Source organism: Lissotriton helveticus, chromosome 5_1 (assembly GCF_964261635.1).
Source record: "Lissotriton helveticus chromosome 5_1, aLisHel1.1, whole genome shotgun sequence".
NCBI lineage: Eukaryota > Metazoa > Chordata > Amphibia > Caudata > Salamandridae > Lissotriton > Lissotriton helveticus.
The window spans coordinates 1,176,799,506-1,176,826,430 of record NC_136065.1 but is presented as its reverse complement, the minus strand read 5'-3'; the positions used below and the strand labels follow the sequence as shown (position 1 = coordinate 1,176,826,430).

At 41.0% G+C, this 26,925-nt stretch overlaps 2 protein-coding genes across 2 annotated transcripts in view; both read left to right on the top strand.

Moving 5' to 3' along the window:
* The window catches only part of LOC144752603 (uncharacterized), a 78,943-nt gene extending 56,391 nt beyond the window's left edge, over positions 1 to 22,552 (top strand). Inside the window, exons 7-11 of the mRNA XM_078640485.1 lie at positions 10,501 to 10,590; positions 10,690 to 10,713; positions 11,097 to 11,249; positions 17,524 to 17,594; positions 22,504 to 22,552. Of these exons, the coding sequence (XP_078496611.1) occupies positions 10,501 to 10,590; positions 10,690 to 10,713; positions 11,097 to 11,249; positions 17,524 to 17,594; positions 22,504 to 22,552 (387 nt within the window). The remainder of the gene's footprint in view (positions 1 to 10,500; positions 10,591 to 10,689; positions 10,714 to 11,096; positions 11,250 to 17,523; positions 17,595 to 22,503) is intronic.
* Positions 10,757 to 26,925, top strand: part of LOC144752602 (uncharacterized) — a 30,147-nt gene continuing 13,978 nt past the window's right edge. The window contains exons 1-2 of the mRNA XM_078640484.1: positions 10,757 to 11,249; positions 13,136 to 13,206. The gene's annotated coding sequence lies outside the window, so the exon portion shown is untranslated. The remainder of the gene's footprint in view (positions 11,250 to 13,135; positions 13,207 to 26,925) is intronic.

Here is a 26,925-nt window from a genome sequence, read left to right as displayed (position 1 = left end):
TTAGAGTGCACGCAACTACGGTACACAAAGAAGAGCAGGTGCGCTACTAGCGTGGCTCGTGAAGCAGGACATGACCCTTCCACCGATAAACACCAAGCCGACCTCCAGTGTGAAACTTGGGCACCACATGTCGCCATAATTTCCAATACTCAAAGGCACGCATCAGGGCAGCCCACTCTCCCCTCTGCTCTTCGCAGCGGTGATGGAGCCACTTGCGATCCACCTCCGTAAAGAGGGGAAAAGATGGGGCATCCCAAGGCAGTACGGTACCTAAGAGTACAATTGTACCACATGCCACAAGACATGTACGAAGGAAACCACTGCTGAGCACTAGCAGGATCCATTCCTCCGTGAACTTCTGGAAGGATCTCCCCCTGGCTACCATTGGGAAAATAGCAGTGGCCAAGATGATATTGGTCCCACGATTAGTATATTATTTTGCTAATCTCCCGGTGGTTCCCCCGCCCCTTTTTCCGTGAACTGGATACCCTCCTTGGTACCCTTATTTGGGGAACAGGACGCAGGTGAATTGCCCTCACCAAACTGCAACTACCTATGGACTAAGGAGGTCTGGGTTCCCCTTCCTTCGAGGCATACTTCCTCGCTGCCCAACTACCATGGGTGTCACATTGGACAGAAGGTTGCACATTAGGGGAAACTCTGACAAATGCGGGCCAATTCCAGCCCCTACCATACACAGCATGTTGTTGCCAGGAGCGGGACCAATACAGGAGTGCCCACTCCAGGTGATGGTAGTGCGCACATGTCTGAAACAGATACGTGAGATGAAACAGACGTCCCCCATGTATTCCCCTATACAACCACTGGTGGGCTTCCCCAAAGGCCGTGTCCACTGTACAGAGTGCTCGCTGCGTATGTGGACCGAGCATTCAATCAAAGAGGCGGCCTCCCTCTATGTGAATGGGCAACTGCAGACCTTTGCAGAACTCGCAACGGATACAGACCTCCTAAAGGGGCAATTTCTCTTACATAGGCAGCTACTAGAAGATTGCCGCAGAGTGTGGCACGCAATAGACACGGACCCGCCCACAGACCCGGTCCTGCACACAATCCAGCAGCTGGGCCCCGGTCGACATCTAGTGACATGGATATACAAGGCGGTACAGGCGCTGAATGCAACCACCCTCTTGCCACTCTGCGAGAAAGGGGAGACAGAGATCCAAAGACCACTTCATGACAAAGAGTAGGAATGGGCACTTGAGTTTCCTAAAAAAGTATCCCGCAACTACCGCTTCAAAAACATACAATTTCACATACTGCACTGTGCCTACCTGACGCCCGAAAAGCTCCAACACAACTACCCAAACACGCACTTCACTTGCCCTAGATGTACAGAACTCAACGCGTCCTTCCTCCACATGTTCTGGTACTGCCCAACGCTCCAAGCTTATTGGACCACAATACAAGCCACCTTATTAGCAGTAATAGGGCTCACAGATATTAACACATGGGAAGCGTGTGCACTAGGCATAACCAAGCATCGGAAACACCAAGAAATGGAGACACAGTTCGTATCTCTAGCGATCCTATTAGCTGAGAGAGGCATTGCAATGCACTGGAGACCGTGGGGGGGTCCACTGAAGGCGCCTGGATTGGGACGGTTAATAAATGGGGAGCCTCTGAGGAGGAGGTGCTCAGGTTAGAAGAAATTAAAGGCATACGCAAACACCACCTATCCATGCAGTTGGCAACATTACTCCATGCCTTCAGACAGGAGGCTTATAAACAAAAAGAAGTGCCAGTACTGCTATTTAATTCGACTCAACATATGTCTCAAAACATCCGAATTAAAGAAAATGCTTTGTACTCATATCTGTGTTTTAATTTTTAGTCACTTTATTTTAATCAATGATTTTTGATTCTTAAGTTTTTTGGTTTTCTTGATTTACCAAATTTTTAAGACCTTATGTACACACCAAATACATTAATCAAACCAACAATTTACAACACATTATATGCATTTTTTACATTTCTCAAAATTCATACATTCAGTCATACCCCTCTCATACAACCACAGACAACATAAAATTATAAATATAAACTGGAATTCTGCTATTCACAGGAAAGCCATCAATTGTTTGTTTTTTCCAAAGAACCTATTGTTTTCAATTGTCTATGACTTCTTATATCTTTATGGCCTTGGTAGTCTTGAATCTATGAATTTTGAGACATGTAAAAAATGCATATAATGTGTTGTAAATTGTTGTATTGAATAATGTATTTGTTGTGTACATAAGGTCCTAAAAATGTGCGAAATTGGTAAATCAAGAAAACCAAAAAACTTCATTGATTAAAATAAAGTGATAAAAAATTAAAACACAGATATGAGTACAAAGCATTTTGTTTAATTCGGATGTTTTGAGACATATGTTGAGTCGAATTTAATAGCAGTACTGGTACTTCTTTTTAGGTTTTGCGCAGGCGAAAACCTGATGAGAACTGTAGTGGGGTTTGGGTCGGCCCTCGTCATTTATTGGCTGGCTCCATAAATGGAGCCTAGCCATTGGACGAGGGGCCTGTCCGTCAATGCCGGACCAGATTCGGGGGCGTTCCCGAGATTCTTTGGCTTTTGCCGACGTCACGCGACGTCAGCTGAAAGCCGGGAACGCCCCCGAATCGACTTGCAGGTAAGCGATGGTGTGTTTTGTAATTAAGAAATAACTGTGTTCAGCCTATATTGTTTATATTGTAATGTATTTATTTTTTTCCTTTGCTCTCCCTCTGTTCTCTCTAGTGTTTCCGTGTCGGGTCTCCTCCGTGGCGTGACGACTTTCAGGTAAGCGATGTTGTGTTTTGTAACAAATGACTGTCCCTTTTCAATGCCCGGTAGTTTTTTAACTTGGAAAAGGTATTTGTGAGTTTATTTATCTTCCTTTCTTTGCAGGAATTGGGCGGCGGCGGCGTGGTAACGATTTCCGGTCGGCATTTTGTTTTGGGATCTTTGGCTGTCTGTCTCCGTCTCCGTGGTACAAGGGATTTCAGGTACGCGATTTAAATTGTAATGTAATTAGTATTTCTTTTACAGGTGTTCAGGCTTTTTGGTTTATATTCTTTTAATATGTTTCTTTTTGGGGCTGTTCTCTCTAGTGTCTGTGTAGCCTGCCGTGACGTGTCGGGTTCAGCCTATATTGTTTATATTGTAATGTATTTATTTTTTTCCTTTGCTCTCCCTCTGTTCTCTCTAGTGTTTCCGTGTCGGGTCTCCTCCTTGGCGTGACGACTTTCAGGTAAGCGATGTTGTGTTTTGTAACAAATGACTGTCCCTTTTCAATGCCCGGGAGTTTTTTAACTTGAAAAAGGTATTTTTGAGTTTATTTATCTTCCTTTCTTTGCAGGAATTGGGCGGCGGCGGCGTGGTAACTATTTCCGGTCGGCATTTTGTCTTGGGATCTTTGGCTGTCTGTCTCCGTCTCCGTGGTACAAGGGATTTCAGGTACGCGATTTAAATTGTAATGTAATTAGTATTTCTTTTACAGGTGTTCAGGCTTTTTGGTTTATATTCTTTTAATATGTTTCTTTTTTGGGCTGTTCTCTCTAGTGTATGTGTAGCCTGCCGTGACGTGTCGGGTTTCAGCCTATATTGTTTATATTGTAATGTATTTATTTTTTTCCTTTGCTTTCCCTCTGTTCTCTCTAGTGTTTCCGTGTCGGGTCTCCTCCGTGGCGTGACGACTTTCAGGTAAGCGATGTTGTGTTTTGTAACAAATGACTGTCCCTTTTCAATGCCCGGTAGTTTTTTAACTTGGAAAAGGTATTTGTGAGTTTATTTATCTTCCTTTCTTTGCAGGAATTGGGCGGCGGCGGCGTGGTAACGATTTCCGGTCGGCTTTTTGTCTTGGGATCTTTGGCTGTCTGTCTCCGTCTCCGTGGTACAAGGGATTTCAGGTACGCGATTTAAATTGTAATGTAATTAGTATTTCTTTTACAGGTGTTCAGGCTTTTTGGTTTATATTCTTTTAATATGTTTCTTTTTTGGGCTGTTCTCTCTAGTGTCTGTGTAGCCTGCCGTGACGTGTCGGGTTCAGCCTATATTGTTTATATTGTAATGTATTTATTTTTTTCCTTTGCTCTCCCTCTGTTCTCTCTAGTGTTTCCGTGTCGGGTCTCCTCCGTGGCGTGACGACTTTCAGGTAAGCGATGTTGTGTTTTGTAACAAATGACTGTCCCTTTTCAATGCCCGGTAGTTTTTTAACTTGGAAAAGGTATTTTTGAGTTTATTTATCTTCCTTTCTTTGCAGGAATTGGGCGGCGGCGGCGTGGTAACGATTTCCGGTCGCCATTTTGTCTTGGGATCTTTGGCTGTCTGTCTCCGTCTCCGTGGTACAAGGGATTTCAGGTACGCGATTTAAATTGTAATGTAATTAGTATTTCTTTTACAGGTGTTCAGGCTTTTTGGTTTATATTCTTTTAATATGTTTCTTTTTTGGGCTGTTCTCTCTAGTGTCTGTGTAGCCTGCCGTGATGTGTCGGGTTCAGCCTATATTGTTTATATTGTAATGTATTTATTTTTTTCCTTTGCTCTCCCTCTGTTCTCTCTAGTGTTTCCGTGTCGGGTCTCCTCCGTGGCGTGACGACTTTCAGGTAAGCGATGTTGTGTTTTGTAACAAATGACTGTCCCTTTTCAATGCCCGGGAGTTTTTTAACTTGGAAAAGGTATTTTTGAGTTTATTTATCTTCCTTTCTTTGCAGGAATTGGGCGGCGGCGGCGTGGTAACTATTTCCGGTCGGCATTTTGTCTTGGGATCTTTGGCTGTCTGTCTCCGTCTCCGTGGTACAAGGGATTTCAGGTACGCGATTTAAATTGTAATGTAATTAGTATTTCTTTTACAGGTGTTCAGGCTTTTTGGTTTATATTCTTTTAATATGTTTCTTTTTTGGCCTGTTCTCTCTAGTGTCTGTGTAGCCTGCCGTGACGTGTCGGGTTTCAGCCTATATTGTTTATATTGTAATGTATTTATTTTTTTCCTTTGCTTTCCCTCTGTTCTCTCTAGTGTTTCCGTGTCGGGTCTCCTCCGTGGCGTGACGACTTTCAGGTAAGCGATGTTGTGTTTTGTAACAAATGACTGTCCCTTTTCAATGCCCGGTAGTTTTTTAACTTGGAAAAGGTATTTGTGAGTTTATTTATCTTCCTTTCTTTGCAGGAATTGGGCGGCGGCGGCGTGGTAACGATTTCCGGTCGGCATTTTGTCTTGGGATCTTTGGCTGTCTGTCTCCGTCTCCGTGGTACAAGGGATTTCAGGTACGCGATTTAAATTGTAATGTAATTAGTATTTCTTTTACAGGTGTTCAGGCTTTTTGGTTTATATTCTTTTAATATGTTTCTTTTTTGGGCTGTTCTCTCTAGTGTCTGTGTAGCCTGCCGTGACGTGTCGGGTTCAGCCTATATTGTTTATATTGTAATGTATTTATTTTTTTCCTTTGCTCTCCCTCTGTTCTCTCTAGTGTTTCCGTGTCGGGTCTCCTCCGTGGCGTGACGACTTTCAGGTAAGCGATGTTGTGTTTTGTAACAAATGACTGTCCCTTTTCAATGCCCGGTAGTTTTTTAACTTGGAAAAGGTATTTTTGAGTTTATTTATCTTCCTTTCTTTGCAGGAATTGGGCGGCGGCGGCGTGGTAACGATTTCCGGTCGCCATTTTGTCTTGGGATCTTTGGCTGTCTGTCTCCGTCTCCGTGGTACAAGGGATTTCAGGTACGCGATTTAAATTGTAATGTAATTAGTATTTCTTTTACAGGTGTTCAGGCTTTTTGGTTTATATTCTTTTAATATGTTTCTTTTTTGGGCTGTTCTCTCTAGTGTCTGTGTAGCCTGCCGTGACGTGTCGGGTTCAGCCTATATTGTTTATATTGTAATGTATTTATTTTTTTCCTTTGCTCTCCCTCTGTTCTCTCTAGTGTTTCCGTGTCGGGTGTCCTCCGTGGCGTGACGACTTTCAGGTAAGCGATGTTGTGTTTTGTAACAAATGACTGTCCCTTTTCAATGCCCGGTAGTTTTTTAACTTGGAAAAGGTATTTGTGAGTTTATTTATCTTCCTTTCTTTGCAGGAATTGGGCGGCGGCGGCGTGGTAACGATTTCCGGTCGCCATTTTGTCTTGGGATCTTTGGCTGTCTGTCTCCGTCTCCGTGGTACAAGGGATTTCAGGTACGCGATTTAAATTGTAATGTAATTAGTATTTCTTTTACAGGTGTTCAGGCTTTTTGGTTTATATTCTTTTAATATGTTTCTTTTTTGGGCTGTTCTCTCTAGTGTCTGTGTAGCCTGCCGTGACGTGTCGGGTTCAGCCTATATTGTTTATATTGTAATGTATTTATTTTTTTCCTTTGCTCTCCCTCTGTTCTCTCTAGTGTTTCCGTGTCGGGTCTCCTCCGTGGCGTGACGACTTTCAGGTAAGCGATGTTGTGTTTTGTAACAAATGACTGTCCCTTTTCAATGCCCGGTAGTTTTTTAACTTGGAAAAGGTATTTTTGAGTTTATTTATCTTCCTTTCTTTGCAGGAATTGGGCGGCGGCGGCGTGGTAACGATTTCCGGTCGCCATTTTGTCTTGGGATCTTTGGCTGTCTGTCTCCGTCTCCGTGGTACAAGGGATTTCAGGTACGCGATTTAAATTCTAATGTAATTAGTATTTCTTTTACAGGTGTTCAGGCTTTTTGGTTTATATTCTTTTAATATGTTTCTTTTTTGGGCTGTTCTCTCTAGTGTTTCCGTGTAGCCTGCCGTGACGTGACGATTTCCGGTCGCCATTTTGTCTTGGGATTCTTGGCTCGCTCGCTGGCTTGTCTCCGTGGTACGAGGGATTTCAGGTACGCGATTTACATTTTTATGTAATTGTAATTTCTTTTACATGTGTTCAGCCTATTTTGTTTATATTGTAATGTATTTATTTTTTGGGCCTGTTCTCTCTAGTGTTTTTGTGTCGGGTCTCCTTCGTGGCGTGACGACTTGCAGGTAAGCGATGGTGTGTTTTGTAATTAGGAAATAACTGTCCCTTTTGAATGCCTGGGATTTTTTTAACTTTGAAAAGGGTTTTTTGAATTAATGTATCTAACTTTCTTTGCAGGTATTTGTCGGCGGCGCAGCGTGGTAACGATTTCCGGTCGCCATTTTGTCTTGGGATTCTTGGCTCGCTCGCTGTCTGTCCCCGTGGTACGAGGGATTTCAGGTATCCGATTTACATTTTTATGTAATTGTAATTTCTTTTATATGTGTTCAGCCTATTTTGTTTATATTGTAATGTATTTATTTTTGGGCCCTGTTCTCTCTAGTGTTTTTGTGTCGGGTCTCCTTCGTGGCGTGACGACTTGCAGGTAAGCGATGGTGTGTTTTGTAATTAATAAATGACTGTCCCTTTTGAATGCCTGGGAGTTTTTTTAACTTTGAAAGGGTTTTTTGGAATTAATTTATCTAACTTTCTTTGCAGGTATATGTCGGCGGCGCGGCGCGGCGTGGTAACGATTTCCGGTCGCCATTTTGTCTTTGGATTCTTGGCTCGCTCGCTGTCTGTCTCTGTGGTACGAGGGATTTCAGGTACGCGATTTACATTTTTATGTAATTGTAATTTCTTTTATATGTGTTCAGCCTATTTTGTTTATATTGTAATGTATTTATTTTTTTCCTTTGCTCTCCCTCTGTTCTCTCTAGTGTTTCCGTGTCGGGTCTCCTCCGTGGCGTGACGACTTTCAGGTAAGCGATGTTGTGTTTTGTAACAAATGACTGTCCCTTTTCAATGCCCGGTAGTTTTTTAACTTGGAAAAGGTATTTTTGAGTTTATTTATCTTCCTTTCTTTGCAGGAATTGGGCGGCGGCGGCGTGGTAACGATTTCCGGATTTCAGGTACGCGATTTAAATTGTAATGTAATTAGTATTTCTTTTACAGGTGTTCAGGCTTTTTGGTTTATATTCTTTTAATATGTTTCTTTTTGGGGCTGTTCTCTCTAGTGTCTGTGTAGCCTGCCGTGACGTGTCGGGTTCAGCCTATATTGTTTATATTGTAATGTATTTATTTTTTTCCTTTGCTCTCCCTCTGTTCTCTCTAGTGTTTCCGTGTCGGGTCTCCTCCGTGGCGTGACGACTTTCAGGTAAGCGATGTTGTGTTTTGTAACAAATGACTGTCCCTTTTCAATGCCCGGTAGTTTTTTAACTTGGAAAAGGTATTTTTGAGTTTATTTATCTTCCTTTCTTTGCAGGAATTGGGCGGCGGCGGCGTGGTGACGATTTCCGGTCGGCATTTTGTCTTGAGATCTTTGGCTGTCTGTCTCCGTGGTACAAGGGATTTCAGGTACGCGAATTCAATTGTAATGTAATTAGTATTTCTTTTACAGGTGTTCAGGCTTTTTGGTTTATATTCTTTTAATATGTTTCTTTTTTGGGCTGTTCTCTCTAGTGTTTCCGTGTAGCCTGCCGTGACGTGACGTGACGTGACGATTTCCGGTCGCCATTTTGTCTTGGGATTCTTGGCTCGCTCGCTGTCTGTCTCTGTGGTACGAGGGATTTCAGGTACTCGATTTACATTTTTATGTAATTGTAATTTCTTTTATATGTGTTCAGCCTGTTTTGTTTATATTGTAATGTATTTATTTTTTGGGCCTGTTCTCTCTAGTGTTTTTGTGTCTGGTCTCCTTCGTGGCGTGACGACTTGCAGGTAAGCGATGGTGTGTTTTGTAATTAAGAAATAACTGTCCCTTTTGAATGCCTGGGAGTTTTTTAACTTTGAAAAGAGTTTTGGGAATTAATTTATCTAACTTTGCAGGTATTTGTCGGCGGCGCGGCGTGGTAACGATTTCCGGGCGTGGTAACGATTTCCGGTCGCCATTTTGTCTTGGGATTCTTGGCTCGCTCGCTGGCTTGTCTCCGTGGTACGAGGGATTTCAGGTACGCGATTTACATTTTTATGTAATTGTAATTTCTTTTATATGTGTTCAGCCTATTTTGTTTATATTGTAATGTATTTATTTTTTGGGCCTGTTCTCTCTAGTGTTTTTGTGTCGGGTCTCCTTCGTGGCGTGACGACTTGCAGGTAAGCGATGGTGTGTTTTGTAATTAATAAATGACTGTCCCTTTTGAATGCCTGGGAGTTTTTTTAACTTTGAAAGGGGTTTTTTGAATTAATTTATCTAACTTTCTTTGCAGGTATATGTCGGCGGCGCGGCGCGGTAACGATTTCCGGTCGCCATTTTGTCTTGGGATTCTTGGCTCGCTCGCTGTCTGTCTCTGTGGTACGAGGGATTTCAGGTACGCGATTTACATTTTTATGTAATTGTAATTTCTTTTATATGTGTTCAGCCTATTTTGTTTATATTGTAATGTTTTTATTTTTTTCCTTTGCTCTCCCTCTGTTCTCTCTAGTGTTTCCGTGTCGGGTCTCCTCCGTGGCGTGACGACTTTCAGGTAAGCGATGTTGTGTTTTGTAACAAATGACTGTCCCTTTTCAATGCCCGGTAGTTTTTTAACTTGGAAAAGGTATTTTTGAGTTTATTTATCTTCCTTTCTTTGCAGGAATTGGGCGGCGGCGGCGTGGTAACGATTTCCGGTCGGCATTTTGTCTTGGGATCTTTGGCTGTCTGTCTCCGTCTCCGTGGTACAAGGGATTTCAGGTACGCGATTTAAATTGTAATGTAATTAGTATTTCTTTTACAGGTGTTCAGGCTTTTTGGTTTATATTCTTTTAATATGTTTCTTTTTTGGGCTGTTCTCTCTAGTGTCTGTGTAGCCTGCCGTGACGTGTCGGTTTTCCTTCTCCGTGGCCGAACGAGTTTCAGGTAAGCGCTGTGGTCATGTATTAGTGCGACTCGGTGTAGATAGATTTGAATGTAATTTGTATTTTTCTTACAGGTGTTGTAGATTGTAACGTAACAGGTGTTCAGGCTATTTGGTTTATGTTCTTCTAATGTTTCTTTTTTGGCCTATTCTCTCTAGTGTTTCCGTGTCGGGTCTCCTCCGTGGCGTGACGACTTGCAGGTAAGCGATGTGTTTTGTAACTAAAAAATTACTGTCACTTTTGAATACCCGGAGTGTTTTTTTACGTTTGAAAAGTAATTTCTGACTTCATTTATTTTCCTTTATTTGCAGGAATTTGGCGGCGGCGCGGTGGGGGTAACTATTTCCGGTCGCCATTTTGTTTTGTCATCTTTCACTCGCTGTCTCCGTCTTCGTGGTGCAAGGACTTTCAGGTAGGTGATTTTGATTTTTTCCCAAAGTAATAAGTGTGGCTCATGTATTTTTGTTCGCCATTTTGTCTGGTGATCTTGGCGTGACTTATTCAGGTAAGTGCGACTCGTAGTACATACTTTGTAATGTAATTAGTGTTTTGTTACAGGTAACTTCATGCTCCTTTGTTTATAATCTTGGAATATATTTTTGTTTTGCAGCTCTCTCGTGTTTCCTTTATATGTTCGGACGTGGCCTCCGTGCGCTTTGTTCGTGGTGCAAGTAAGCTATTTAACCTGTTCGATATTAATCTCTCTTTTCTGCTTCTTTTGTAGGTACTTTCGTATCGCCTCAGCTGCTTGGTGCCTTTGCTCGTGTCTTTTGTGATCTTTGGCTCGCTTTCTCCATGGTGCAAGGCCTTTCATGTAAGCTATTAAATCGATTTTGTATTTTGTAAAATAAAACAGTTTTGTTTCTTTCAATGCTCTATATTTTTTAATACATCTATTTTGTTTTCGTTGCAGGTATTTGACGGATGGGTGGCACTCGTATTTCTATTATGCTTACTTTAATAGCTATTTTATATCGTGCTTTCTGTGTAGGGAATTTTTGCAAACAGCTATCGTGTTTTTCTACTTTACCAAAATGATATTCACCAGCACTTTTTTTTATTTGCAGGCAGCGTGGCGCCAACTCGTCTACCACCATGCTTTGATATGCAAGATAGGCAAAAGTCGCACGTAGCCACTAAGTACTCTAACGAGTCACAACATCCACGACCTTTTCAGTCGGCCAGACAGCCTCCTATCGGCAATTTACATATGTCGAGACAGCAACATCCTAAACAACATCTCACCTACATGTTCTTAACAACAAACTTTTCAAGTCTTTTGTTATTTAATGAACTAACTGCGTTTTTTGTCTTCCACAGTATGTAAAGGACTACAGCCACGAAAAGAAACATTTCTTCGAGCGAGCTCAGAAGGTATACTTCGAGACAGCGGACTGGAGCCTCTCTAGAATTTTCGAGCGATCTCAGGAGGTATACTTCGAGACAGCGGACTGGAGCCTCTCTAGAGAAACTGTAAGTTACTTGCCTTTCTGTGAAAGTCATTTGTCCTTTTGACCAGCGGTATTACGAGCACATTTTTCAGTTTTATACGCGCAAACAAAGCAGTAATAATATGTATCACTTTAGATTTCAATTGTGTTGCCTATACGTTTGGCCAATTTCACCATGTTTTTGTTTAATGCGTTTGAGTTCTTTTTGGTACATCGAATAGGTACATTTACGATATAAATGTTTGCGCATGTCTACTTTATTCATGGACTTTGCAAATTCGAACAAATGCTTACATTGTAAGGCCTTTCTGTTTATTCAAATTCGCCATTATGTACATTTTGGATGCCTTGTTTGTGCGATGCCAGATTTTATTTAATATGCTGCAATCGTGGGGCTGAGAGTTACCTGAGCACAAGCATGTGTTTGTCGCAACACTAGATTAAGTCAGAGCATGAAGGCCCGTTACATTTACTGAGAGCATAAAGAACCGTTAGGATAAGGTGAGACCCGAAGACTTTCAGTGCAAAGTTATACATCGGCAAACTGCATTTAGGATGAAAATGTTTGCGCATGTAAGTTTAGGCCTTTCTGTGAAAGTAATTTGTCCTTTTGAGCTGCGGTATTACGAGCCCATTTTTCTGTTTTATACGCGCTAAGCAGTAATAATACGTATCACTTTAGATTTAAATTGTGTTGCCTATACATTTGGCCAATTTCACCATGTTTTTGTTTAATGCGTTTGAGTTCTTTTTGGTACATCGCCAATAGGGACATTTACGATATAAATGTTTGCGCATGTCTACTTTATTCATGGACTTTGCAAATTCGAACAAATGCTTACTTTGTAAGGCCTTTCTGTTTAGTCAAATTCGTCATTATGTACATTTTGGGTGCCTTGTTTGTGCGATGCCAGATTTTATTTAATATGCTCAAATCGTAGGGCTGAGACTTAGCTGAGCACAAGCATGTGTTTGTCGCAACACTAGATTTAGTTAGAGCATGAAGGCCCGTTACATTTACTGAGAGCATAACGAACCGTTAGGATAAGGTGAGACCCGACGACTTTCAGTGCAAAGTTATACATCGGAAAACAGTGCATTTAGGATGAAAATGTTTGCGCATGTAAGTTTAGGCCTTTCTGTGAAAGTAATCTGTCCTTTTGAGCAGCGGTATTACGAGCACATTTTTCTGTTTTATACGCGCAAACAAAGCAGTAATAATACGTATCACTTTATATTTAAATTGTGTTGCATATACATTTGGCCAATTTCACCATGTTTTTGTTTAATGCCTTTGAGTTCTTTTTGATACATCGCCAATAGGTACATTTACGATATAAATGTTTGCAAACTGTGCATTTAGGATGAAAATGTTTGCGCATGTAAGTATGCCTTTCTGTGAAACTAATTTGCAGTAAGAATACGTATCACTTTACAATTAAATTGTGTTGCATATACATTTGGCCAATTTCAACATGTTTTTGTTTAATGCCTTTCAGTTCTTTAGGTAAGACTAATCTTTCACACATATATATCTATATATCTATATATATATCTATATATATATATATATATATATATATATATATATATATATATATATATATATATGTTTAGTTACAACTTTAGTTCACAAACTGCTTTGCATGATGCGAGAAATTAAATAAAACACTGACAACATTCCTTGTTTTATTTTCACTACGTGCATGCGCGGATTTCTATATTTTTAAAGGCACATACAAACCAGTAACGTGACGCAAATAATTGCCATACTATTACATTAGAACACATTAATCGCTAATACGCAAAGCTTTAGCTAAGATTCAATTTGCACAGTTTGCATGAGAAAATCACTGCTTGTTTTGCCTGCACTCGTAATCTTTTGCTAACGCTATATTTGTTTTATAGGGACAAAAAGTAGACGTTTGTTGCAACTGACCCATCGACTACACATATTTGAAATTCGTTATATAAACACGGTATGTTAATACTTTATTTTTTTTACTTAATACATTAGTTTTTTTACTCATTGCTGTCTGTACTGGGCATTCTTTGCTGTATAGTTATACACAACATTTCGCTCATAAAGCACATCTTACGCGTTTGTACGTGAAAGCTGCACTGGTGAAGTTGTAGTCAGCAGAGAAGGAAAACTTATAACCAACACTTTGTTTACAGGTCCCTGTAGGAAATGCTTAGAAACTCATTTACCACACGCAATATACATAGATCTCCTTCTTTCCTGCCTTTCCTTTCAATTTCTTTCTTGCCTTTCCTTATGTCTCTCTCCTGCATTTACTCTGCATCTCCTTCACAATTTTACATTCACTGTCCTTCTTTCTTTCACTCTCGCACTATTCTTCTCTCCTTTTCTCCTACTTTCTCTTTCCTTTGCTCTCCCTCTCTCTCCTGCATCCTCTCTCTTCTGCCCTCATCCTATATCTTCATCCCCACCTTCTTTACAGGTCCCTGCAGCAAATGCTTGCATACTAAGCTAGCACATGCAACATACATACATCTCCCTCTCTTGACTTCCATTTCAATTTTGCATTCTTGACTTTCTTTATCTCTCTTTTGCATTTACTCTGCATCTCCTTACCCATTTTGCCATCAGTCTTTCTCTTTTATTTACTCCTGCTCTATTCTTCCCTCACTATTACTCCTTTCTTTTTTTCTTCTCCTCTCCCTCTTTTTTTCATCCCCTCTCTTATACATACTCTCTCCTGTCTTCCCATCTTCTTTCCTTCTATCATGCACGCTTTTCTTTTACTCCCTCACTCTCCCCCTTCTGCTTGCTATCTCCCTCCTTATCTATTATGCTTATCTCTCCTACCTTCTCTTTTCCTATTCCTTCTATCTTTATTTCTCTCACCCTCTTGATATCTTTACCTTTTGCCCCTCTTCTTTTATACACTTTCCACCACTCCTTCTTTCTCTCCTCCTTATATCTCGCTCTTTTGTATTCCTTCTTTATTTCTCTCAATTTTGCCCACTCTATCCATCTTACCTTCACACTCTTGTGCTTTTCTTCTTAATCTACCCTTTTTCACATTCTTCTGTCACAATCTGGTTCCTCCCGTTCTCTCTCTTGCACTCTCTCTTCCTTTTTTAAAATACTTCTTTATCGCTCTCCTCTATATCTCTCTCCTTTCTGCTCTCTCTTCCCTCTCCATCCTGCCCCCTATTCCAGTTGCTCTCTCTCTTCCCTCTCTATCCTGACCCCTATTCCAGCTGCTCTCTCTCCTTCCTTCTTGCTTCCTCTCTATTATGCTTCTCTCTTTATCTCCCTCTCCTTTCAGCTTTTTTCTCTTGGCCATCGCTCTCCCTCTTGTCCCTCTTCCAATTGCTCCCTTAATTCTTTCTTGCTCATGTTTATCCTCCCTTTACCTTCTGCCTTCTCTCTCTCTCTCCCTTTTGCCCTCTCTCTTAGTTTCACTGTCTATCTCCTTCCCTATCTAGTTCTCACTTTCCAACTTGCATTCGTTTTTGGGCATTTGACTCCATTCTGCACTCTTTTCACCCTTTCTATGTTCTCTCTCATGATCTCCATTTATCTTGCATTCTCTCTACTTCCTTATCTATCATACTGCTATTTCCTGCACTCTCTTCCTTCTTTATCTTTGTCTTTTCACCTCTTTGCGTTCTCTCCTTATCAAGCTTCTCTTTCACTTGCACTCTTCCTCATCCTTTCTTCTTTATCTTTCTCCTTTTTTATTTACACTCCTTTTTCTTTTTGCCTATCCTCCCCTCTTTCTTTCCATCTCTCTCTTCTTCCTGACCTCTATCTCTTTCTACCTTGCTACTTTATAGTCTTTACTTCTATACTAGTTACTCTATAATACATAGTGCTTCTAATTCTCTATTTACAACTTATAATATACTTCACACAAATGTCCTCACTCTTTTCAATCTTTTGCTAACAGTATATTTTACTTTTACAGGACCAATAATTTGCCATTTGGTGCAACTGCCCCATCGAAGACACATCTTTCAAATTCGTTCTTTCAACACGGTACGTTCATACTTAAAACTTTCATATATCTCATTCTTTCCTGCCTTTCCTTATCTCTCTCTCCTGCATTTACTCTGCATCTCCCTCACAATCTGACATTCACTGTCCTTCTTTCTTTCACTCTCGCACTATTCTTCTCTCCTTTTCTCCTACTTTCTCTTTCCTTTGCTCTCCCTCTCTCCTGCATCCTCTCTCTTCTGCCCTCACCCGATATCTTCATCCCCATCTTCTTTACAGGTCCCTGCAGCAAATGCTTACATACTAAGCTAGCACACGCAACATACATACATCTCCCTCTCTTGACTTCCATTTCAATTTTGCATTCTTGCCTTTCTTTAACTCTCTTTTGCATTTACTCTGCATCTCCTTCCCCATTTTGCCATCAGTCTTTCTCTTTAATTTACTCCTGCTCTATTCTTTCCTCACTATTACACCTTTCTTTCTTCTCCACCTCTTTTTTCATCCCCTCTCTTATAACTTCTCTCTCCTGTCTTCCCATCTTCTTTCCTTCTATCATGCACGCTTTTTCTTTTACTCCCTCACTCGATTCTCATATATCTCCTTCTTTCCTGCCTTCTCTTTCAATTTCTTTCTTGCCTTTCCTTATCTCTCTCTCCTGCATTTACTCTGCATCTCCCTCACAATTTTACATTCAATGTCCTTCTTTCTTTCACTCTCGCGCTATTCTTCTCTCCTTTTCTCCTACTTTCTCTTTCCTTTGCTCTCCCTCTCTCCTGCATCCTCTCTCTTCTACCCTCACCCTATATCTTCATCCCCATCTTGTTTACAGGTCCGTGCAGCAAATGCTTACATACTAAGCTAGCACATGCAACATACATACATCTCCCTCTCTTGACTTCCATTTCAATTTTGCATTCTTGCCTTTCTTTATCTCTTTTGCATTTACTCTGCGTCTCCTTCCCCATTTTGCCATCAGTCTTTCTTTTATTTACTCCTGCTCTATTCTTCCCTCACTATTACACCTACTTTCTTTCTTCTCCTCTCCCTCTTTTTTTCATCCCCTCTCTTATACCTTCTCTCTCCTGTCTTTTAATCTTCTTTCCTTCTATCATGCACACTTTTTCTTTTACTCCCTCTCTACTCAGCTCTCACTTTTACTCATCCTTTCCTTCTCTCTCCTGCTCTCTATTTCTTGCTGCCTCCCCCTTCTGCTTGCTATCTCCCTCCTTCTCTATTATGCTTATCTCTCCTACCTTCTCTTTTCCTATTCCTTCTATCTTTATTTCTCTCACCCTCTTGATATCTTTACCTTTTGCCCCTCTCTTCTTCCATACACTTTCCACCACTCCTTCTTTCTTTCCTCCTTATATCTCGCTCTTTTGTATTCCTTCTTTATTTCTCTCATTTTTGCCCACTCTATCCATCTTACCTTCACACTCTTGTGCTTTTCTTCTTAATCTACCCTTTTTCACATTCTTCTGTCACAATCTGGTTCCTCCCGTTCTCTCTCTTGCACTCTCTCTTCCTTTTTTAAAATACTTCTTTATCGCTCTCCTCTATCTCTCTCCTTTCTGCTCTCTCTTCCCTCTCCATCCTGCCCCCTATTCCAGTTGCTCTCTCTCTTTCCTTCTTGCTTCCTCTCTATTATGCTTCTCTCTTTATCTCCCTCTCCTTTCTGCTTTTTTCTCTTGGCCATCGCTCTCCCTCTTGTCCCTCTTCCAATTGCTCCCTTAATTCTTTCTTGCTCATGTTTATCCCCCCTTTACCTTCTGCCTTCTCTCTCTCTCTCCCTTTTGCCCTCTCTCTTAGTTTCACTGTCTATCTCCTTCCCTATCTAGTTCTCACTTTCCAACTTGCACTCGTTTTTGGGCATTTGACTCCATTCTGCACTCTTTTCACCCTTTCTATGTTCTCTCTCATGATCTCCATTTATCTTGCATCCTCTCTACTTCCTTATCTATTATACTTCTATTTCCTGCACTCTCTTCCTTCTTTATCTTTGTCTTCTTTTCACCTCTTTGCATTCTCTCCTTATCAAGCTTCTCTTTCACTTGCACTCTTCCTCATCCTTTCTTCTTTATCTTTCTCCTTTTTTATTTACACTCCTTTTTCTTTTTGCCTATACTCCCCTCTTTCTTTCCATCTCTCTCTTCTTCCTGACCTCTATCTCTTTCTACCTTGCTACTTTATAGTCTTTACTTCTATACTAGTTACTCTATAATACATAGTGCTTCTAATTCTCTATTTACAACTTATAATATACTTCACACAAATGTCCTCACTCTTTTCAATCTTTTGCTAACAGTATATTTTACTTTTACAGGACCAAAAATTTGCCATTTGGTGCAACTGCCCCATCAAAGACACATCTTTCAAGTTCGTTCTTTCAACACGGTACGTTCATACTTAAAACTTTCATATCTCATTCTTTCCTGCCTTTCCTTATCTCTCTCTCCTGCATTTACTCTGCATCTCCCTCACAATTTGACATTCACTGTCCTTTCTTTCACTCTCGCACTATTCTTCTCTCCTTTTCTCCTACTTTCTCTTTCCTTTGCTCTCCCTCTCTCCTGCATCCTCTCTCTTCTGCCCTCACCCGATATCTTCATCCCCATCTTCTTTACAGGTCCCTGCAGCAAATGCTTACATACTAAGCTAGCACACGCAACATACATACATCTCCCTCTCTTGACTTCCATTTCAATTTTGCATTCTTGCCTTTCTTTAACTCTCTTTTGCATTTACTCTGCATCTCCTTCCCCATTTTGCCATCAGTCTTTCTCTTTAATTTACTCCTGCTCTATTCTTTCCTCACTATTACACCTTTCTTTCTTCTCCTCTACCTCTTTTTTCATCCCCTCTCTTATAACTTCTCTCTCCTGTCTTCCCATCTTCTTTCCTTCTATCATGCACGCTTTTTCTTTTACTCCCTCACTCGATTCTCATATATCTCCTTCTTTCCTGCCTTCTCTTTCAATTTCTTTCTTGCCTTTCCTTATCTCTCTCTCCTGCATTTACTCTGCATCTCCCTCACAATTTTACATTCACTGTCCTTCTTTCTTTCACTCTCGCGCTATTCTTCTCTCCTTTTCTCCTACTTTCTCTTTCCTTTGCTCTCCCTCTCTCCTGCATCCTCTCTCTTCTACCCTCACCCTATATCTTCATCCCCATCTTCTTTACAGGTCCGTGCAGCAAATGCTTACATACTAAGCTAGCACATGCAACATACATAGATCTCCCTCTCTTGACTTCCATTTCAATTTTGCATTCTTGCCTTTCTTTATCTCTTTTGCATTTACTCTGCGTCTCCTTCCCCATTTTGCCATCAGTCTTTCTTTTATTTACTCCTGCTCTATTCTTCCCTCACTATTACACCTACTTTCTTCCTTCTCCTCTCCCTCTTTTTTTCATCCCCTCTCTTATACCTTCTCTCTCCTGTCTTTTAATCTTCTTTCCTTCTATCATGCACACTTTTTCTTTTACTCCCTCTCTACTCAGCTCTCACTTTTACTCATCCTTTCCTTCTCTCTCCTGCTCTCTATTTCTTGCTGCCTCCCCCTTCTGCTTGCTATCTCCCTCCTTCTCTATTATGCTTATCTCTCCTACCTTCTCTTTTCCTATTCCTTCTACCTTTATTTCTCTCACCCTCTTGATATCTTTACCTTTTGCCCCTCTCTTCTTCCATACACTTTCCACCACTCTTCTTCTTTCTCTCCTCCTTATATCTCGCTCTTTTGTATTCCTTCTTTATTTCTCTCAATTTTGCCCACTCTATCCATCTTACCTTCACACTCTTGTGCTTTTCTTCTTTATCTACCCTTTTTCACATTCTTCTGTCACAATCTGGTTCCTCCCGTTCTCTCTCTTGCACTCTCTCTTCCTTTTTTCACTTACTTCTTTATCGCTTTCCTCTATATCTCTCTCCTTTCTGCTCTCTCTCTTCCCTCTCTATCCTGACCCCTATTCCAGCTGCTCTCTCTCCTTCCTTCTTGCTCCCTCTCTATTATGCTTCTCTCTTTATCTCCCTCTCCTTTCTGCTTTTTTCCCTTGGCCATCGCTCTCCCTCTTGTCCCTCTTCCAATTGCTCCCTTAATTCTTTCTTGCTCATGTTTATCCTCACTTTACCTTCTGCCTTCTCTCTCTCTCTCCCTTTTGCCCTCTCTCTTAGTTTCACTGTCTATCTCCTTCCCTATCTAGTTCTCACTTTCCATCTTGCACTCGTTTTTTGGCCTTTGACTCCATTCTGCACTCTTTTCACCCTTTCTATGTTCTCTCTCATGATCTCCATTTATCTTGCATCCTCTCTACTTCCTTATCTATCATACTTTTATTTTCTGCACTCTCTTCCTTCTTTATCTGTCGTCTTTTCACCTCTTTGCGTTCTCTCCTTATCAAGCTTCTCTTTCACTTGCACTCTTCCTCATCCTTTATCTTTCTCCTTTTTTATTTTCACTCCTTTTCTTTTTGCCTATCCTCCCCTCTTTCTTTCCATCTCTCTCTTCTTCCTAACCTCTATCTTTTTCTACCTTGCTACTTTATAGTCTTTACTAATATACTAGTTACTCTATAATACATAGTGCTTCTAATTCTCTATTTACAACTTTTAATATACTTCACACAAATGTCCTCACTCTTTTCAATCTTTTGCTAACAGTATATTTTACTTTTACAGGACAAAAAATTTGCCATTTGGTGCAACTGCCCCATCGAAGACACATCTTTCAAATTCGTTCTTTCAACACGGTACGTTCATACTTAAAACTTATTTTACTTTAGACATTTTTTTGGGTAGTACTTCCTGTCTGTACTGGGCATTCTTTGCTGGATAGTTATACACAAAGTTTGCCTCATAAACAACATTTAATTTAGTTTGGAGATGAAAGCTGCACTGGTGAGGTCGTAATCAGGAGAGAGGTCAAAGCTAAAGGAAAACTTATAACTAAGACTTTGTTTACAGGTCCCTGCACACACCCTATATCTTCTTCCCCATCCTGCAGCAAATGCTTAGATACTGAGACAGCACATGCAACATACATACATCTCCCTCTCTTGCCTTCCCTTTCAATTTTGCATTCTTGCCTTTCCTCTCTCTTGCATTTACTCTGCATCTCCTTCATGATTTTGCCAGCAGTCTTTCTATTTTATTTACTCCTGCTCTATTCTTCCCTCACTTTCTCCTACTTTGCTTCTTTCTTTTCCTCTCCCTCTTTTGCATCCCTTCTCTTCTACACTTTCTCTCCTGTATTCCCATCTTCTCTTTCCTTCTATCATGCACTTTCTTTTACTCCCTCACTCTATTCTGCTCACACTTTTACTCCTCCTTACCTTCTCTCTCATGCTCTTTCTATCTTGCGTCTCGGCTTGCTCTCTCCCTGCTTATCTATTATGCTTATCTTTCATGCCTTCTCTTTACCTATTCCTTATATCTTTATCTCTCTCTCCCTCTTGCTCCCTTTACCTTTTGCCCCTCTCTAATTCTTGCATACCCCTTCCATCTCTCTCCTTTTTTCTCTACTTCCTATATCTCGCTATCTCTCTTGAATTAATTCTTTATCTCTCTATTTCCTGCGTCCTTTCTCTCTTCTGCTTGCTCTCTCCCTCCTTTTCTATCATGCTTCTCTCCTGCCCTCTCTTTTCCTATTCCTTCTATCTTTATCTCTCTCCCTCTTGCTCTCTTACCTTTTACCCCTCTTCTTCTTGCATACCCTTTCCATCTCTCTCCTTTCTTTCTCTCCTCCTTATGTCGCTTGCTCTCTTACCTTTTACCCCTCTTCTTCTTGCATACCCTTTCCATCTCTCTCCTTTCTTTCTCTCCTCCTTATGTCGCTTGCTCTCTTACCTTTTACCCCTCTTCTTCTTGCATACCCTTTCCATCTCTCTCCTTTCTTTCTCTCCTCCTTATGTCGCTATCTTGTATTCCTTCTTTATTTCTCTTTATTTTGCCCACTCTCTCCATCTTACATTCACACTCTTGTGCTTTTCTTCATCTACCCTCTCTCACCTTCTTTCTTCCATCACAATCTGTTTCCTCCCGTTCTCTTTATTGCTCTCCTATATATCTCTCTCCTTTCTGCTCTCTCTTCCCTCTCCCTCCTGCCCCCTATTCCATCTGCTCTCTCTTTCCTTCTTGCTCCCACTCGATCATGCTTCTCTCTTTATCTCCCTCCTTTCTGCTCTTTTCTCTTTGCCATCAATCTCCCTCTTGCCCCCTCTTCCAACTGCTCCCTTCTTACTTATTTCTTGATCATGCCCACCCTCCCACCCTCCCTTTACCTCCTGCCTTTTCTCTCGCTCTCTCCCTTGCTCTCCCTTTTGCCCTCTCTCTTACTTTCACATTCTATCTCCTTCCCTATCTTGTTCTCCATTTCCATCTTGCACTCCTTCTCTTTCTTGCCCTCTGACTCCATTCTGCACTCTCTTCTCTCTTCTCTCTCCTTTTTGCTCTCTTTCTTCTCCCTCCTGCCCCCTATTCCATCTGCTCTCTCTCCTTCCTTCTTCCTCCCTCTCTATCATGATTCTTTTTTTATCTACCTGCTGCTATTTTCCCTTTGCCATCACTCTCCCTCTTGCCCCCTCTTCCAACTGCTCCCTTCTTAATTCTTTCTTGCTCATGCACACCCTCCCTTTAACTCCTGCTTTCTCTCTTTCTTGCTCTTCCTTTTGCACTCTGTGAGTTTCACTCTCTATCTCCTTCCCTATCTTGTTCTGCCTTTCCATCTTGCACTCCTTCTATTTTATGCCCTCTGACTCCATTCTGCAGTCTTTTCCCCCTTTCTACGTTCTCTCTCATGATCTCCATTTATCTTGCATCCTCTCTACTTCCTTATCTATCATACTTCTATCTCCTGCACTATCTTCCTCTTTCTTCCTTATCTTTCTCTCTTCTTTTCACCTCCTCTCTGCGTCCTCCGTTCTTTCTTTTTTTTTTTTTTTTTCTGGTCTGGCCCCATCGCTTTACCTGCCGCAAGACTCATAATGGCTTTCTCAATCTCGTCCCAGCTTATTGGCCTTATAAATGAATCTGCCTCTTCAGGACACAGTGAGAGCTGGTTAGCACATCTAAGATAATCTACAGGATCAAGAGTCTTGTCAACTTCGTTATTGAGATCATTATACAGTGTCTTATAGAAATCATGGAATGCCTCTAATATTTCTTCCCTACGTTCATGAAAAACACCATTCATGTCTTTAATACACTGTATTTGATTAGCTGAGGCTTTTTGTCGCAGGCGTTGAGCTAAGACTTTTCCGGTGCGTTCACTGTATTCATACCGTTCTGTTTTATATTGCTTAAATTTCGCAGCTACTTCATCGGCAATATGGGTACAAAGACCAGAGCGCTCAGTGACTAGACGTAATTGTGCGTCCTCTATTCCTTTTTTTTTTTTTTTTTTTTTTTTTTTTATTGACAAATTCATAGTTAATACATAAAATTCAAAAAGAAACAGAAGTAAGTATAACAGTTGATCACATAGCTTAATTAACAGAACAATTTATACAATATCAAGTAGGATAATAACACCAGAGAGGACAAAAAGAAAGAGAAAAAAAATAAAAAATAAAAATAAAAAATGACAACAGAAAAATATAAGCAGATTAAACGATCAGGAATCTGAGAAACAAAAGGGATGTCCATTAATCATTGGCAGAACCTAATTGGCGAACCTCATTTGTGTACCATCTTGTAATCGGGTCCCAAATCTGTGCTCCTATTGCTTTCATTTTTCTCCCCCTAGTAGCATATATTGCGATTTCTTGTTTATAGATTGCAAGAAAGCGACTAAGCCACATATGAAAAGTAGGGGGGTCTACATCTTTCCAGCGAGCTGCCAAAATGATACGAAGTACGGCATACCCCAGAAAAACTACCGCTTGCTCCTCTTTATTATGACCCAGTGAGTCATCGTGGCCTAGTATACAGAGAGTTAGTGAGTCCCTTATCTGACGTCCAAAGACCTGAGCCCAGAACTCCAACATCATGGTCTTTAACCGCCTCAATTCCGAACATTCTGAGAACATGTGAAGTAGATTGGCCAGTGGCTGTTTGCATCTTGGGCAGTTGTCGTCGGCCCGAAGACCCCAAGCAAATAATTTTGCAGGTGTATAGTATAGGTTGTATACTGTTTTATAATATTGTGCTCTTAAATTTGAGGCTATAAAGTATTTTGCAGATAGCGCTAGTGAAAGATCGATATCAACATTAGGATTTGCCAGTTTTACAGCCCAAGATTGTTCTGTTTGTTCAATATCATCAGGGAGATTACCCATAAGAATCTGATACAGAGTCCCTATTCTTGTCGTTTTCTTACCAATAGCTTCAAGAAATGGGAGTCTGTCTCGTATTATTATTGGTAAAGCATTGCGGATACATGACAGTATTTGGAAATATTTAAGAAAATCTTGCGTAGGGACACGATATTTTTCTTGAAAATATTCAAAAGATATAGGGATATTATGTCCTAATATGTCGCCAACTGTATTGATACCTAGATGTTCCCACCTCTGCGAGGTAGCATCATTAAGGGATGGGGGGATGATCTTACTATGCCAAAGAGGAGTATATCTTGTAAAATTGGGAATTGATAGGTATTTAGAGATTGCTTTCCAACCCACCCATGCGTCTAAAACTGTCTTCAATTTGATTTTTTTATAATACGAAGGCTCTACCTGTCTTAAAAAAAGCCCTTTACACTTATCACCGAGACTAAGTTCGTAGATCGATGGAATATATAGGTCTGGGGGCGTATAGGTATTAGTTTTTTTATCCGTAAGCAGGGGATCCATAGATTGCATCAGTGTTGCCCAGAGATATAATTTTAGATTGGGGATAGCTAGTCCCCCTCTATCCTGTGGAAGCGACATTAAGCGGAGGGATCTTCTTATCTTTCCGTAGCTCCATATAAATTTAGATATAGCAGACTCAATAGTCTTAATGAAGTTATCTCCCGCTAACAACGGGATCGCTCTAAAAAGGTAGAGGACCCTCGGGAAGATATTCATTTTAATATAGTTAGCCCTCCCAATTATAGATAGATGTAAGTTGTCTATTCTTTTGAGGTCTATTTTGATTTTATCAATGAGGGGAGTGTAGTTCAAATGGATAATTCTCTCCACTTTGGTAGTAAGGCGTATGCCTAAGTATGTAGCTTCTTCAACTTTGAGAGCACTTTCATAATGGATATTATCAGTAGCTAACACCATGGTTTTGTCCCTATTTAACGAATATCCTGAATATGTGCCAAAGGCCTGGGTAATTGATTCGATTTCCAGGATTGCCACCGTGGGGTTGTTAGTTACAACGGCAATGTCATCCGCATATGCCATGACTTTGGTGGAATATGGCCCTATTTTAATAGACTGTATTAAAGGGGTCAAAAGTAGTTTCTGAATAAGGGGATCTATGTATAGTGCGAACAGGATCGGGGAGCATGGGCATCCCTGTCTTGTACCTCTATGCACCTTGATAAGCTCTGACTCATTGCCACATATAGAGATTTTTGCGCTAGGATCGATATATAAGGCTTTGATGGCTCTGATGAATTTGTTTCCAAAATTCTTTCGTTCTAATATGTTCCAGAGAAACTGCCATGCTACTCGATCAAAAGCCTTTTCGGCATCAAGGAGAATCATCGCCATCTCGCCCCCCGTGGTTCCCATGATATCAAAAAGGGTAGTGGCTCTCCGGGTATGATCTGTGGTGCCCTTTCCGGGTATAAATCCGTGTTGTCAGGGGGATACGAGATGTTTGATAACCCCGTTCAGTCGGTTGGCTAGTACTTTTGAGTAGAGCTTTGAGTCAGAGTTTATCAGGGATATCGGTCTGTAAGATGAGGGAAGCTGAGATGGTTTACCTTTTTTGTGAAAAATTATAATATTCGTTAGTTTCCAGGAGTCTGGTGGGGCGGAGTGATACTGCACTCCGAGAAAGACCCTGCCGCGTCGGGAATTGAACACTGGTCCCGGGTCTGACCTCTGCTTCAGGGTCTGCCTGCTCTAACCAGTGAGCCACACTTCTCCTCTGACTCCATTCTGCAGTCTTTTCCCCCTTTCTACGTTCTCTCTCATGATCTCCATTTATCTTGCATCCTCTCTACTTCCTTATCTATCATACTTCTATCTCCTGCACTATCTTCCTCTTTCTTCCTTATCTTTCTCTCTCTTCTTTTCACCTCCTCTCTGCGTCCTCCGTTCTTTCTTTTGCACTCTCTCTTCCTTTTTTTTAATTACTTCTTTATTGCTATTTCTTCTCTATATATTTCTGCTCTCTTCCTTCTTCCTGCCCCCTATTCCATCTGCTCTCTCCTTTCTTCTTGCTCCTTTTCTATCTATCATACTTCTCTGTCCTGCATTCTCCTTTTTCTTTTATCTTTTCCTCTGTCTAATACTCTCCGTATTCCTCTTCCTCCCTATCTATCATTCTTCTCTCTCTCCTTTATGCTTTCTTTTCTCTCTACCGTCCCTCTCTCCCGCACCCTCTTCCATCTGCTCTCTCTCCCTCCTTCTTGCTCATGCCCTACTTCTTACTCTTCCTTTACCTTCTGCCTTCCTCCTCTTTCTTCTTACTCCAGAGTCTTATCTCCTTCCTGCCTTCACTCTCCATCTCTGTCCTCATCTTGTCTTCTCTTTCTATCTTGCACTCTTTGGCTCACTGTCTCAGTCTCCATGGTGCAAGGACCCCCATAGAGAGAGATGTAGATGGAGGGCACTAAGAAGAGAGCAGTTGGAAGAGGGGGCAAGAGGAAGAGTGATGGCAAAGGGAAAAAAAAGGAGAGGGAGATAAAGAATAATGATAGATAAGGCAAGAGAGAGAGAGGATGCAGAGAGTGAGCAAGAGAAAAAACAGATAAAAGAGAAAGTTAAAAGGATAAAAGAGGGAGCAAGTGCAAGAGAGAAGAATAGTACATAGGGAGGAAGAGAAAGGGAAGACGAAAAGAAAAGTAAGGGTAGAATGAAGTCAAAAAATCCTTTTCAAACGTAAAAAAAATTCCGGGCATTCAAAAGAGACAGTCATTTATTTGTTACAAAACACAACATCGCTTACCTGAAAGTAGTTACGCCAAGGAGGAGACCCGACACGGAAACACTAGAGAGAACAGCCCAAAAAATAAACATATTAGAAGAATATAAACAAAATAGCCAAACACCTGTAAGAGAAATACAAATTACATTACAATTTGAATCGCGTACCTGAAATCCCTTGTGCCACTTACAATTTGAATCGCGTACCTGAAATCCCTTGTGCCACGGAGACAGCGAGCCATGGATCCCAAGACAAAATGCAGACCGGAAATAGTTACTATCTTGCACTCTTTGTTTTCTATCTTCTTGCTCCATTGTACCCTTGCTTTTCTTTTTGTCTTCCCTCTTTCTTCCTCCCTATCTACTATTCTTCTCTCTTGCACTTTCTCCCTCTTTTATCCCTTTAACTTTCTCTCTTTTCTATCTTTTATCTGTTTTTTCCTCTTGCTCACTCTCTGCATCCACTCTTTCTCTCCTTCCTTATCTATCATTATTCTCTTTATCTCCCTCTCTGCTTTTTTTCCCCTTTGCCATCACTCTTCCTCTTGCCCACTCTTCCAACTGCTCTCTTCTTTACTGCCCTCCATCTACATCTCTCTCTATGGGGGTCCTTGCACCATGGACACTGAGACAGCGAGCCAAAGATCCCAAGACAAAATGGCAACGGGAAATACTTGGCCAACCCTGCTGTCAAATACCTGCAACA